The 14,079-nt window shown below is 56.8% G+C and overlaps 1 protein-coding gene and 1 long non-coding RNA gene across 3 annotated transcripts in view; both read left to right on the forward strand.

Moving 5' to 3' along the window:
- The first annotated feature begins 3,108 nt into the window (after window positions 1-3,108).
- LOC106148337 lies at window positions 3,109-6,247 on the forward strand. 2 transcript variants are annotated; one of them, XR_001233684.1, is made up of 2 exons: window positions 3,109-4,882; window positions 5,982-6,247. It is a non-coding gene; the product is annotated as an uncharacterized LOC106148337 (long non-coding RNA). The 2 variants fall into 2 exon arrangements; XR_001233683.1 differs by having other exon boundaries at window positions 3,109-4,734.
- A 5,126-nt stretch (window positions 6,248-11,373) lies between these two features.
- Window positions 11,374-14,079, forward strand: part of LOC102006353 (sodium- and chloride-dependent transporter XTRP3A) — a 32,603-nt gene continuing 29,897 nt past the window's right edge. The window contains exon 1 of the mRNA XM_005383468.2: window positions 11,374-12,215. Coding sequence (XP_005383525.1) covers window positions 11,831-12,215 — 385 coding nt within the window. The 5' untranslated portion in view covers window positions 11,374-11,830. The remainder of the gene's footprint in view (window positions 12,216-14,079) is intronic.

A 14,079-nucleotide genomic window follows, 5' to 3' on the forward strand; every position in this document is an offset into this window, starting at 1 on the left:
GCAGTCTGGGACTTCCAGCCCACCATCTCATAGAAGGGGCAGGAGAGCATGTCCGTGCCCTGACCCTGAAAGGGGGGAAGCTGCATAATTTAACAGTCAGGATGCTGTTTGCAATATTGTCTATCAGAGTCAGAAGTTCTTTTCTATTCCTAGTTCACTAAAAGCTTTCATCAATTTTTTAAATGGGTTCGTGCACGCCCGTGGCACCAGCTACGTGGGAGGCCGAGGCAAGAGGACCAGAGAAGCCCGGGAGTCTGGGGCCCTCGCGACAACACAGCGAGACCCCGTCTTTCAAACCGAGTGGCCGCGACTGTGCTGAACTTTGCCGAGTGCCGTTTCCGAGGCTAGCGAGACGATGGAGCCTGCCTCCTCCTGAGGCTGTGAAGGACGCTCGTCCACGTGCTGTCCCTGCTCGGTCGGGCCCGCGGGGAGGAGGCCCCGAGAAGCCGTGGCCTTGGCCTGCTCTATCTCCTGCTCTCTGCGTACACAGTGGCCTCCCAGACCTAAGGGCAGCTTGCAGGACCTTCACCATTGGACTCGCCTGCCTTGGCCCGGCCTTGACTGCAGCTGTGTGCTTAGTAATCACCATTACCCGGCCAGGCAGCTGGCTAGGACCGGATCGTGGCTCACAGGGGCCGCCCCGCCCAAGCTCACACCCCGCCCAGGGCTGCACGCGAGGGTGACAGCACTTGGAGAGTTCAAACAGGACAGTGCCTCACCTGCCGGGCTGCTGGCCTGCCAGCCCCGGGGTCCCTTTCAAGAGGCATGCGCCACCCAGGGCTGCCTGGGGCCTGACTGAGGGAGGTCACGAGGCCCTGTCTTCCATCTTTGCGCAGTTCCTGCCAGCTGATGTGTTACTGAATGCCTTCCCGTCATTTTCCTTGCTTGTAGAACATGTTTGAAAGCCTCCCACGGTGTTTCTGCACCTATAAATGATAAATCTTTTCTTTTCTCTTTTTTTTTTCCTTTTTGTGACAGAGTCTGTTATGTAGCTCAGGCTGGTCTTGAACTCACTGTGGAGTCCGGGCTGGCTCAAACAAGCAGTGACCCTCCTGCCTCTGCCTTCTGAGTGCTGGGAAGACAGGTGTGGGCCACCACATCTAGCTAAATTTTTTAGAAGTTCGGTCCCTGATCATATTCAGTGGAACCTTTAGACACTTTAACGAGTGACTGCTCCCCCTGCTAAGTAAGCCCATTTTAAAGGAAAGGACGGGGCGACAGGGAGGAGTGAGTGGGAGATGGGAAACGAGCAGCCCCCCGGGGCGCCCAGGCGGGGCTTCCCCCGCCCCCCCGGACCCAGGCACGGCTGCGCACCGGCTCCATCACCGTCTCTTCGCCGTGGTCCAGACTTGGGGGTCACACTGGCGGACGTGAGAAGCCGCCGCAGGGTTGGGGTGTAGGGTGGTCAAGCTGGGGACCTGGAAGAAGACCGCTCTGTTGGGAGCAGGCAGCTCAGGAGACGTGCAGTGAACAGAGGGGCTGGAGGGCGCAGGCGGGGCGGGTGAGCGCTCCTCGAGCTGATTTAAGCGAGCGCACAGCAGGACGTGCACACCCTAAGTGCACAGCACAAAGGCCCCCCCCAAGTTCCCGCTGCTCGGCACCGGCGTCACCTGCACCGCGGAGCCCTCGGGGTCCTCCCCGGCCCCTGCACCTGCAGTGTGGACCGCCGTCGGTGTCCTGTGTGCGGAGTCCTGCTGTTCACACCCCGTGATCCCCGCTTCTCCCCACGCACAATGGCCACTGGCGCTTTCCTGTGGCGGGAGGGTGTGCTGTGAACACCTGGACCACAAGGCCCAACATCCGGGCGCTGTCCAGGCCGGAAGGCCCACAGAGCGTGCCCTCCGTGGAGCAGGCACGGGGCATGGGACGAAGGGTGACCGCCCGCCCACAGCCCTGGGCCCAGGCTGCGGAGGACCAGCGCAACCGTCTGATTTGGCCACACAAGGTTCACAGGCCCCGTACGGTTTTCTTAGAGCAGCGAGCAGGCCTGGGTGGGGACGACAGGTAGTCATAAGGCAGGGAGACTGCAGGCACGTGGGTGTAGACGTCTGAGGAGTTCCGCCATAACACAGGAAAAAGAAAAGAACACTAGCGCAGGAGCTGGAGCGGAGAGCTGGGAGGGAGGGGCGTCTGTCTGTCTGTCTGTCTGTCTGTCTTCCTCCCACAGATGTGTGCCCCAGCGGCTCGTCTTCTACTGCCGCAGCCCCAGGGCAGGCGAATGGGCACACAGGCTGGCAGGCACCGTGCTCTCGTCATGCTCGGATCAGGCTTGGAAAGCAAGAAACCCGAGTAAGATGGAGAGAGCCAGCTCAGGAGGGCAGAGGTGTGAGACGCTGGCGGGGAGGTGACATTTTAGACAGGGCTGTCACCGAGGCTTCAGGGAGACTTCCAAGCAGGAAGCCAAAGGTGGAGTCTGTGCAGACATCTCAGGAAGGGAGCTCCGGGCAGAGACACCACAGTGCAAAGGCCCTGGGGCAGGGCCCGGCCAAAGGACTAAGCAGTAGAGCGTGCGGCCTGGGACAGGAAGGGCGGGGTGTGGAGCAGGTCTACTTAGAACCAGGGTTGGCACTCAGGTCCCTCGGGGGCCACCGTCAAGGTTTTGTCTCCTGGGAGAAGAGGAAGATGGCTCCAGGGTTTGGAGCAGAAGGGTGACCGCCTTGATGTACATTTGATAAAACTCAGCACCGTCCCTGTAAGCCCACCCGAGGGGCTGTGACGAGCAGCCGCACTCCACCGAGTCTCCACGGAGATCCACAGACAGAACCTCGGGGCGTCTCCTACTGAGAACTCCCGAACTCCTAACATTCGTGAGACTGGTTGTCCCTGTCCGTGCAAATGCACACATCACAGCTACGCACGACTTCAGTGAGCCCCACAAACCTCTAGAGAAGCAGCAGGCGAGAGAGACAGGGTGGCTTCGTTCGTATAAAGTTCAAAACCAGGCAAAACCACGCTGCATTTTTGTTCAGGGTTCGTGGAAAGGTAGAACCACCCAGAAAAGCTAGTAAATTACAAAAGTCACGATAAAAGTTGAGACGATGTCTTTGTTTATTGTTTTTTGTTTGTTGGTTGAGACAGGGTCTCACTATGTAGTTCAACTGAGTCTTCAACACACTAAACTCGTGATGTAGCCCAGGCTGCCCTCACACTCACAGTGATCTTCCTGCCTCAGCCTCCTCAGGGCAGAAATTACAGGCATGTGCCACCTCGACTGGCCTAAAAATTGAGACGGTGGACTCTTGGGGGAAGGGGCTGAAGGACGAGAAAGAGCAAGCTCTGGAGTGCTGGGAAGCTTCGCTTTCTTTACCCGAGTGCCCACACGGGCACTTGCTTTACACGGGCTAAGCCACACACATCTGCACCTTGGCAGGCAGCGTGGCAAGTCCTCTGTAAATGAACGAGTGACAATGACAAGTAGCTCAGGGAGGGCCGTGGGCCAGCAAGTGGAAACAGATCCTCAGGGAAGTTCTGGAGGCGCGCAATTCCCCGGCACACAGCAAGGACAGACTCAGCACCCACCCAACAGCTCCCACCTGGGCAAGCGGGCGGGAAATACTTTCATTCATCGAGGAAGTCGTGTTGCCTTGGAGACAAAAGCAGCCATCAGAGCTCTCCCTGGGGATTTGGGGTGTTTTCTAGAGAGCGATTTTTTTAATGGAAGAAACCAGGCAAGAGGGGGCTGTTAAACATGGAGCCAGGAGGCTTCCAGAGCTGAGGATGAGGCCAGCAGAGGCGGGAGGCTGCGTCCCTCCTGGAAGAGGCCCCCAGAGCACAGCCAAGCATTTGGCCCGTTCCCGCGCCCAGCACCTCGTGGGGGCCGTGTGCGTCTGGGTTTCAAAGCCCCCAAGAGACCTGGCGTGCAGTGGGTTAGAAAAGCCAGGGTGTCCTTGAGCTATTCGCACGCAGCCCTAGGAAGCCACGGGGGCTCCACGCCCCCAGGACTGGGCTTGAGCCCAGGGCCTTCACACTGAGTACAGCCCCAGCCCTTTCGCATTTGAAACAAAACCTCACTGAGTCGCTCCATTGCCCAGGCTGAGCTCCAATTTTCAGTCCTGCTGCCTCAGCTTCCCGCAGTGCTGGGATGACACATGTGCACCACCACCCCCCATTTTGTTTTGTTTTGTTTTGTTTTTTAATCTTTTTAAAGTCCAGCCTTAGCGTACATTTCTCACAACTCCCCGTGCGGCCCGTGGCGCTCGGCCATAGCCCACATTTTGAGGGCGAAGAGGTGAGAGGAGCCAAACACGCTCGGACCCCCGGACCCGGAGGACAAAGCCCTCCCCTGGCGTGAAGCAGGGAACAAGGGTGGAGCAGCCCGGCAGGGCCAGGCAGGCTCCCGGGGTCGCAGAGGGGGGCCAGGGCCCCACGCACACGCTGAGCCGGGGAAATATTTTCACAGCACGCCCACTGTCTCTCCTGCGGATTAGCCCTCAGATTCTTGTTCCCAGCACAAATATGCGAGGGGAAGGAATGCGTGCAGCCAAGACCAGCCGGAAGCGGGCGGCTTCCCGGCTGCGCCCGGGCCCTGTTCCCAGGAGCACGGCGAGGCGCAGTGAGGCCGCCCGCCCGGAGGCGAAGCCGCGGGTCCGCCCTGAGCTCCCTTCTGCATCTGCGGGCCGACCTGAAAGATGCGCCGCTCCCCTGCCTGCTCAACGATGCTGCCGCGAGCAGAGCCGAGCCTCGGCTCACAGGAAGTGGCGCGGCCACCGTCTCTCTGCACCGCGTCCTCCCACGGTGGGCGCTGAACAAAGGACGCGGCTGCATTTCCTGTCCTCTCCCGCTGCGTCTCGGAAGCCCTGGGCGCCACCAGTGTGTACGGGAAGGCACAGCCTCCTGAGGCTATTTCAGCGTCTCCCGACCGCGTGGTGGCCCGGCCTTCGAGGTTTCTGCTTCTTTGCACTTTCTTTCCTGCGACTTTTTCTCCCATGTCCTGGAGCTCATCACATTGGTCTGGCTCACTGTAACCCACTTCCAAGCAAGTCCACTGTTTTGAGTTTCCATTATCGGTGTTTCATTTCTAGCAGCTCTGTCTAGTGCACACTCTGATCATCTACCTTGTCAGTCTCCGTTCTGTTCTTTTATTTTCTGCCTTATAATCAGGACTGAGAGGGGAGCGCAGAAATCTCCTTCAAGGTGGCAGAAATGTCAGTTTCTCCATCAACTTTTTCTTCTTCTTCTTCCTCTTTTTTTTTTTTTTTTTTTTTGGTACCAGGAATCAAACTCAAGACCTTACACTCGCCAGACAGGCACTGTGCCACTGAGTCATATCCCTGGCCCTTTTCTCATTTTTCTAAGCTCTTTTATTTATTGTATTGATTTTTGAAATATTATATCTTTCTGGTGAATGATGTCCTTTCTTTCACTAGGGACATTTTTTGGTTTAAAATCTATTTTGTCTGATGTGATATAACTCTCCCTAGCTTTATGGTGGATAGTACTTTCCTGGTAGATCTTTTTCACAATTTCACTGCACATTTTTCTATGGTGTTGTATTTGGTATTATCTCTTATGAATAGCATATCAACTTGGGGGGTGTTTTTTTGTTTTTGAGACAGGGTCTGGCTATGTAGTCCAGGTTGGCCTTGAACTCACTATGTAACCCAGGCTGACCTGAAACTCACAGTGATCCTCTTGCCTCAGCCTCCCAGATTTTGGGATTACAGGCGTGCACCAACAGTCCCAGTTTAGTATTATCAACTTGTGCGTGTGTGTGTGTGTGTGTGTGTGTGTGTGTGTGTGTGTGTGTTTTCAGTACTGCAGATTAAATCCAGCACCTTCACATTGAGCTATGTCCTCAGCCTTTTTTAAAATTTTTTTATTTTGAGACTGGGTCTCCTCAAGTTGCTAAATTGACCCAGGATGGGCTGAAACTTTATCCTCCTGCCTCAGCCTCCCAGAGGGCTGGATTATAGGCAAACATCACCATGTCCCTCTATTCTGAATTGTTAATAGCTTGTTTCTCCTTTTTTTTCCTTCATCAGGCTGTGCAAGAATATAAAGCAAGCAGAATTCCCAGGCTGCTGCGGGTGTATTGATACACACACATACACATGACTGTGAGTGTGCACACGTATGACTTGACCCACCAGAGTGGAAACTCCATAGCACAGGATGGATTCCGTGTGCACTCAGAGAAGTGCTTACTCTCACGCAGGGCGCAGGGCTAGATGTTCTAGCAGCAGGCCCCCTAATAGCCAAAGCTGTCCATAATCTGATGTTCATCAATAGTAAAGTGCATAATTTGTAATTATACTCATATAAGTAATGTAATAGGAACCCAACACTTTAGCTACAAGACCAAGTTGGATGAAAGATGGAAGAACAAAAGCGAAACCTCATGGGAAGCAGAAGTCGGTCTGACACCGAGGAACAGCGGCTGCACCTTCCTGGAGCAGAGTCCAGGCACGGGGGTGTGGGGTTCACGGGAAGGGAAACCAGCCGGAAAGCAGGGCAGGGCGGTCCTCAGAGGGAACCCTTGCAGGGAGGGCTGCCATCCAAAAGGGTTATACGTGGGGCTGGGGATTTAGCTCAGCGGCACAGCGCCTGCCTGGCAAGCACAAGGTCCTGAGTTCGATTCCCGGTACCGGAAGAAAAAAACAAAAACAAAAAAACAAACAACAACAAAAGGGTTATACGCGTGTGTGTGTGTGTGTGCGTGTGTGCATGCGTGTGGCAGCTGACAATCTCTCTCTTGAGCTGAGGGAAATCATGTGTTGATGTAAGGATTTTCTCTGCACAGTTTTCTGACTGTGTCTCATTTTGAAAGTAACAAGGGAAGAGGGACGTAGCTACAAGGTATCGATATGCAGCTATCACCTCCCAGAGCTCAGTCACCACCAATGCGGAGACCCTCACGACGCGCTGTCCGGTCGTAGGCCCGGGCGTGGGAGGACACAGGAAGAGCGGGCACGGGGGCCCCTTCAGCTCTCCGTGGCCTTCACAGCCTCTGGTGGTCACCGCTGCGATGAGGGCCATGGGGACAAGGGTTGAAGTACAGAGAGCGGAACCTGGTCTGGGACCACAGGCCGCACCCCAGCCTGAGGCGGGGGTGCGAGGAGCAAGAGGCCCATGGGGCCTGGCCCCGCCGCAAAGGATGCGACCCCGTCCTACAGCTGCCAGGGCGGGCACAGGTGCCGCAGCCTGGCTGGCACACGCTCAGGAATGATGCGCGGAGCAGGGCAGAGGTGGCTGGGAGGGAGCGAGGCGGAACCGGCCAAGCATGAGGCCCAGGCCCGAGAGGGAGGGACGGGGGACACGGGGAGGGTCGGCACCAGAGCCGCACAGGGAGGGCGGATTCTGGGCTCAGTGCAGAAAGGCAGGGAGAGACACAGGGGCCGCGGGGTGCAGAAGAGAGACCTGGAGACCCTCCTCCCGCGGGAGCAGCTGCAGGGGACGGAGGCCCCTTCGGCACATCTGGACACATCTGCCCTCACTGGCAGAGGACAAGGAGCTGCAGCCCTGGAGGGGCCCGGGACACCCCGGTCGGTGCCCTAAGGATGAGGCAAGCAAGCCCTCGTGTGGGGACACAGGGACAGCACTGCCCCGAGCCGCTGTCCAGCCCCAGGGACAGGACACCGAGTCTCCCCGTCTGTGCCACGGGACCCTGTAACAGTGAACATGTTCTGTGTCTGCCCTGTTCCCACACGGCAGCCGCTGGCCACACAGGGCTTCCTGCTCCTCCAGTGGGCTCAGCGCAGGAAGGGGCTGGGCTTTAGATCCGACTTCACTGCAATGCATTTCAAATCACGCGGCCAGCGGCTATCAGCCTCCAGGTCCTCATCACCGCACAGAAGGACCAGCCCTGCTGTGACAGGGACCTCGGCCTTCCGCCAAATCCAGTCTGCAGTATATAAATGCCCGAGCCACCCGTCCCACCCTGGGCAGCATCCCACAGACCCACTGTGGAAATGCTGACCTCTCTGTGGGCACGGGAGCGGGTGAGGTCCACTGCCCGGTGTGTAGGACCTGGCAGGGACTGCAGGACCCACAAGCCAGGACCTGCACTTTGATAAGACCCGGGGGTTTGTGAACCTAGGGGCTCCGAAGCAGCTGTGACACCCCAGGGAGCCAGAGAGCAACAGGTCTCAGGGAAAGGGACAGAGACTCCTAGCTACACACACACACACACACACACACACACACACACACGCGTGTGCACCATGCAAGGACATGCGCACTGAGTTGACCGATGCGCACACCCTGCCCCTCCAGGCTCTCAAGAGGACCCTCATCTCCCACCCTACCCCACCCCCGCTGCGATACACACACTCCTGCCCTGTGTCCTGTGCTCCCAGCGGAAGGTGAGCCGGAGGGGGAGCAGTCGAGTCCCAGGTCCCGCCTCCGCCCCTGACGTTGCCGCCTCCCGGCACAGGGAGCAGAGGCAATAAAGACCAGATCCACCGACGTGTTCTGAAACGTGGCTGTGAACAGCAAGCGTGAGCTAGAACCAACTCAACAGGGTCCCGGGCCTCGGGGGAAGGGAGCCGCCGACTCGCTCCGGCCACAGCCTGAGGGACCCAGCACCGCTGGGCAATGCCGCGTCGTGGCAATGGAAGCCACCTCTGAAGCCAGCGCTTGGGACGGGAAGCGGGAGTGGCCCGGGAGCACAGACACACACACGTTTTCCTGAAGGAGAGGGCAGGCTCCGGGACTCACGTGGACAAGGCCCAATAAAATAATCTGCACGGGCTCACAGCAGAGCTAACAAGTTTGGACTTTATCTTGTGGGAAAGTGGGAGCCACACAGCGTGGGACTTGCCTGTCACCCCAGCACTCTGGGAGGCTGAAGCAGGAGGATTGCCAGTTTGATTCCAGCTTGGGCGACTTAGGACCTTAGTGAGACCCTACCCCAAAGTAAAAACTACGAAAGGCAAGGGATGCGGCTCAGTGTGAGTGCCCTGGGTTCAATCCCCAGTACCATCCCCACCCAAGAAAGAGATATAAACTAGAGATTGCATGCATTTTTTAAACAGATGTAATAAATACTCATAGGAGTATTATTCAAAGGGACTCGGCATCACTTCTAATCAATCACCGTCATCTACGCTCTCCAGGCTGCCTGTCTCTTGCACCTGCGCAGTGGGGATGTAACCTACGTTGCTACTGTGTATCCCCCACACGCAGCCACATCCGGCCAGGGTGGGGCTTCAGCCGCAGCCTCTGGCAGCATACAAATTAGAGTCCTTGCTGCAGAAAGCAGTAGCTGACCCTTGCTGGCCACGGCAGCTCAGTCCCAGGAAGCCACACCCTTCTGTGGAGTCAGCGGCTCCTTTTCCTTGTGAGAGCCAAGTGCAAAAGACCAGGGTTCCAAGGACAGGCAGGCAGGACACTTTCCTCAGCAGCCAGGGAACAGGGACTACAGTGAGCCTGGGGTCGCGTGTTGCAGGTTCACGCGGGACATGGAAGGTCGGCAGTGGGAGATGCACTTTTTGCATCCTTCGCGATGCGTCCTGCCTGGTCGAAGCCCAGCGGTGTGGGCGGCCTGGCCTTACGCTGGGGCCATCGCGTGGCAGGGAGGCCTTGGTCCTGCTGCGGGGTGGTCAGGGAGTCTTCCTGCTGCCGACCACACACACACACACACACACACACACACACACACACACACACATGCACGCACGCAGGCACACACAGACACACAGGAGGACAGGCTCCCGGGGTGGATGAGAGAGAGAACTTTTAAACAGGGCATAAGAAAAACATTCCAAAGAGACCTGAAAGGACACACTTGATAAACTGGACTTTGCCAAAGTTCTGAATCTATCTTTATTAGAAGACACGGACAGACCAGAACAGCAGCCTGGGGACAGAGACAAATCTGTCACACACCACACCACACGGGCCACACCAGGACCTAGGCAGAGCCACCAGTCAGGAGGAGCGGGCAGCAGAGCACAGCAACACCCACCAAGGGGCCTGCACCCGCCCTTGAGGCCCGGTGCACAGAGCAAAGCTATGCATCCGGCCCAGTCCGGTCCGGTCCTGGAGATCCGGGTCCTCTTCACCGTCACACACACCACAGGACCGGGAAGGATGTCAGCAACCATGACGCGCACTGGCTTGGGGCGGCACTGAAAGCCACGGGCAGGTGACGTGGTCCTGCCACCTCGGGTGGGTGGCAGTCGGGCGAGGTCTGCGAAGGGAACGGCACCTCCCGCAGCCCAGCCAGGAGTTCTGGGAAGCGGGGAGTGGGCCGCCCGCCTGGGGGCAGCAGCTCCCGACAGCCCGTCCCATGGGCCTGGACGCTGCAGTCCCACCAGCATCGGTCGGCGCAGCCCTGCCCGCCTTAGGAGTGCCGGGGAGCCCTGAGGTCAAGGCCACAGGGCACCGCGGGCCGCCCAGGCCATGGGAAGAAGGCGCGGTTCTGCTCCGTGGAGAAGGCAAGGTGGGAAGGGGCCTGGAAGCTCAGCGGAAACCCGGACGCGGGTTCTGGTCCTCCTGCCGCGCCGTGGGCCCTGCCCCTTCGCTGCCCAGCACGGGACACAGGACGATGGTCTGCACAGCCTGACCTGCTGGCCGGGACCCCAGGGACGTGAAGGGCCGTCTCCTTCCATCTCCAAGGAAGAGCTCCGCCAGCCGCTCGGCCTCTGCTTCTCAACTGTGTTTGTTTACTGAGCATTTTCTTCTCTGTTCCTCGGTACCGAGCGCTCTTCCAAGCCCAAGACTCGTGTTCCCTCGCCCGCCGCCGTGTGGCCACCGACAGATCCCTTCATCTTGCTCGCTGAGGTCCACAGCAACAGTGGCCTTGCTTCGGAGCTGTCACTCTGCGTGGGAGGGAGGTGATGTTCTCTGTTCGTCTCCACCGGAGCCCCTCCCTGCAGGAGGGTGGTGGCTGAGCCCGTGTTCCTCACGACGGAGGAGGAACAGGCTCAGAGAGGCTGAGCGGCTTCCCTGCGTCACACAGCTGAATTAGCCAAGTCAGGAGCACCAGGCTTCAACCACGTCAGCCCGCGGGACTGGAGGAGTCGGCGGCTTCCTGTCTCACCCCGACCTAACCCCCCTGGTCAGGCCCACCCTGGCCTGGCGCTGTGTACCTACCGCAGCTGTCTGAGCTGGCTCCCTCCCTGCCTGCAGCCCGGCGAGCTGACCGAGGGACGCTGGGGGCCCCAGCACATCCCTGTTCCTCCTGGGAGAGGGGAAAGCTCTGCGCTGACCGCTGATCTTCCCCAAACGCCAGTCACCGCCTCCAGGAAGCCCGCTCTGCCCACCTCTGGGAACTAACTGCCGGCGCCTTTGCCTTAGTTTCTCTTTGGGCGTCTCGGTTTGAGATAACAGGCATGATCCGAATATACCACAAATGTTGACATTTTAAAAAGTTTATTACAGTAAAAGACATATTGCCATTAATTCTCCTCCGAAGACCACCTCGCTCCAAACACACTCATCCCGTAGCCCTTGCCCCTTTCTGAAGCAACTTGAAAAGTCTTCTTTCACAGGTGTTTTTACAAGCTGTGATCAAAAATGTGGTGACTGCTGCAGCCGCGCTCCATCCAAGGGAAAGGCAGCTCATAAAAACACGACGCTGGGTCCTCGCCCCCCTTAGTCACCGGGTCTGGCATCCTGTTACTTCTGGCTCTTCCCAGCATCAAAATGGCCATGAAGTGATCAAAGTCAATGTTTTGAACCAATTCAGGACATTGAGGCAGCCAGGACCGCGCAACTCGAGGAGTGAGGACCCCGGCGCTGCTGCAGAACGCTGCGAGGATGGGCTGAGTGTGTGCAAAGCAGGGGGAGGATCTGGGGGGAGTGCTTGGACTGTGTCTCTCACTGTAATAACTGAGGATTTAAACCACCGTATATTCGATTGAGGGCCTGTTTGGATGCGAGGGGCAGTATGACCTTGCCCCTCCACCCAAGGTCAAACACAGCTGAGACGTGTGGTCCTCTGTCTGTGCTGGCGCTCCCGGGAGGCGGTGTCCCAGCGGCAGTGGGCTGCGGCGGCCCCACCTGCAATCCCGGTGGCTTCCTGGAGGCGGCGGACCGGGCGGAGTTCAGTCCTCACGCCCGCCTCGCCCTCCCGGTGCGCCCGGAGCAGAGCATTAAAGGCGGCGGGCGGATCCGGCGCGTCGAGGTACGGGACCGCGACAGACTCCGGGCCATGGAGAAGACGCGGGCGCAGTGGGGGAACCCCCTGCAGTTCGTGTTCGCCTGCATCTCCTACGCCGTGGGCCTGGGCAACGTGTGGCGCTTCCCCTACCTGTGCCAGATGTACGGCGGCGGTGAGTGCGGCGCGCAGGTGCGGGGCGCCCGGCAGCACCGGGTCGCCACCCTGGGACCAACCCGGGCCGGGCAGGCTTGAAATGCGGGGTGAAAGGATCCTGAGCCATTTCTTCTTTTTTTCTTTTTCTTTCTTTCTTTCTTTCTTTCTTTCTTTCTTTCTTTCTTTCTTTCATTCTTTCTTTTTCTTTCCTTCCTTCCTTCCTTCCTTCCTCCCTTTCTTTTCTTTCTTTTTTTTTATGATTAGTTTGGGGGGAAAGTTTGTGTTTGGAACCACAGGAGGGAAAGGGGAATCACTCTGTTCTGCACGTTTTTTGTTTGTTTGTTTTGCAAATTTTCCTCTAAGCACAGTCCCTGTAGCTCGGGGACAGACACACAGCAGCAAGGTCCGCCAGCCTTGCACAGACAAAGAACTCCGGAGCAGCCCAGGCACTTTCCCCGGGGACTGTGTGTGTGTGTGTGTGTGTGTGTGTGTGTGTGTGTGTGTGTGTGTGAGACAGAGAGAGAGAGAGAGAGGGAGAGGGAGAGGGAGAGGGAGAGGGAGAGGGAGAGGGAGAGGGAGAGGGAGAGGGAGATTTTCAACTCTCAGCTTGGAAAAGTTTTCCTGCAGTTGTTCCACTCTGTGGCGCTCTCTACCCAAAGGAAATAGCGCTGCAAGGAAGTAGAGAAGAGTGGGTCCGGGACCAGCAGGGTAAATGCGGCCACAGGACTGTGGGGTACGGTCCATCTGGATATTTTTCCAGACCCGTAAGTGGAGAGAAGGGAAGTAGGGTTCAAATGTGTATAAAGTGGAGATGAAATTTTAAACAATTATGTTTAAAAATATACAGAGAAAGCTAGGCACGGTGCTGCACGCCTGTAAGCTCAGCATTGGGGAGGCTGAGGCAGGTGGGTCACCATGAGTTAAGGCCAACCTGGGCTCCATAGCAAGACCCTGTCTCAAAAAGCCAACGTAAATAATAAGAATAAAAATATGCAGAGAAGAGAGAATGGGGAAACTATCCAAGTGCTAAGGAGAGCTACGTTAGGGCGGCTGCTGTCTGCCTGGTACTGTGTACCACACACATCTCACGCAGCATGGCCGTTCCCATTAAGAACAATGAAAGACGTTAGAGAGAGTGTTCACAGAAGTTAATCCCTTTAAGAGACCAAGACTGAGCGCCGCTTCTCCCTCCCTCACCACTGTGGCTCAAAAACACCTTCGGCAACAGAAGGTTCATTCATAGAGCTTTTTTTTTTTTTTAAATTTTAAAGAGAAAAAAAATAACATAATAACAACAATGAAGACAAAAACAAAACAACACGAAAACAATAAAAACGATACAGGATTTCAAAACAAGATGATAGGAATTAACAATGGCTGTTATATTACATATTGTCATCTTCAGTGAAGTTGCTCAGATTACCAGATATAAGAAAGCAAGATTGATCAAACAATGAAAGACAATAGTAAGTAATAAAAAACATTAGAAACAATACAGAGACAAGACGGTAGGAATTCAACAATGGTTGTTATATTGCCTATTGTTGTCTTCAGATTCGTTGTTCTGATTTCATAGAGTTTTTAAAAGTCCATTTGAACTCCGTGTCCTCTTTCCGATCTGAAGTGCACACGTGCGTGCCACAGGGGCGTGAAAGGCGTGTGCGGCCCGGCCACCTCCTGGCCAGTGCAGGCAGGTTATGGTCAGAGGCGATGTCCCCAGTGCTCTGTGCCTGGCGCACCCGTCACGGCATCTGTACTGGGGCCTCGCTTCCCAGCCCCCAGCTGCTGGGCCAGGTGGCCCTCACGGTTGCTGGATGATTTAGCATCTCGTGTCTTGTGAACAACGAAGCCGCCGCCTGAAGTGTACAGGTGAGCACAGGTGG

Source organism: Chinchilla lanigera, unplaced genomic scaffold (assembly GCF_000276665.1).
Source record: "Chinchilla lanigera isolate Chin_1 unplaced genomic scaffold, ChiLan1.0 scaffold00019, whole genome shotgun sequence".
NCBI classification, from domain to species: Eukaryota; Metazoa; Chordata; class Mammalia; order Rodentia; family Chinchillidae; genus Chinchilla; species Chinchilla lanigera.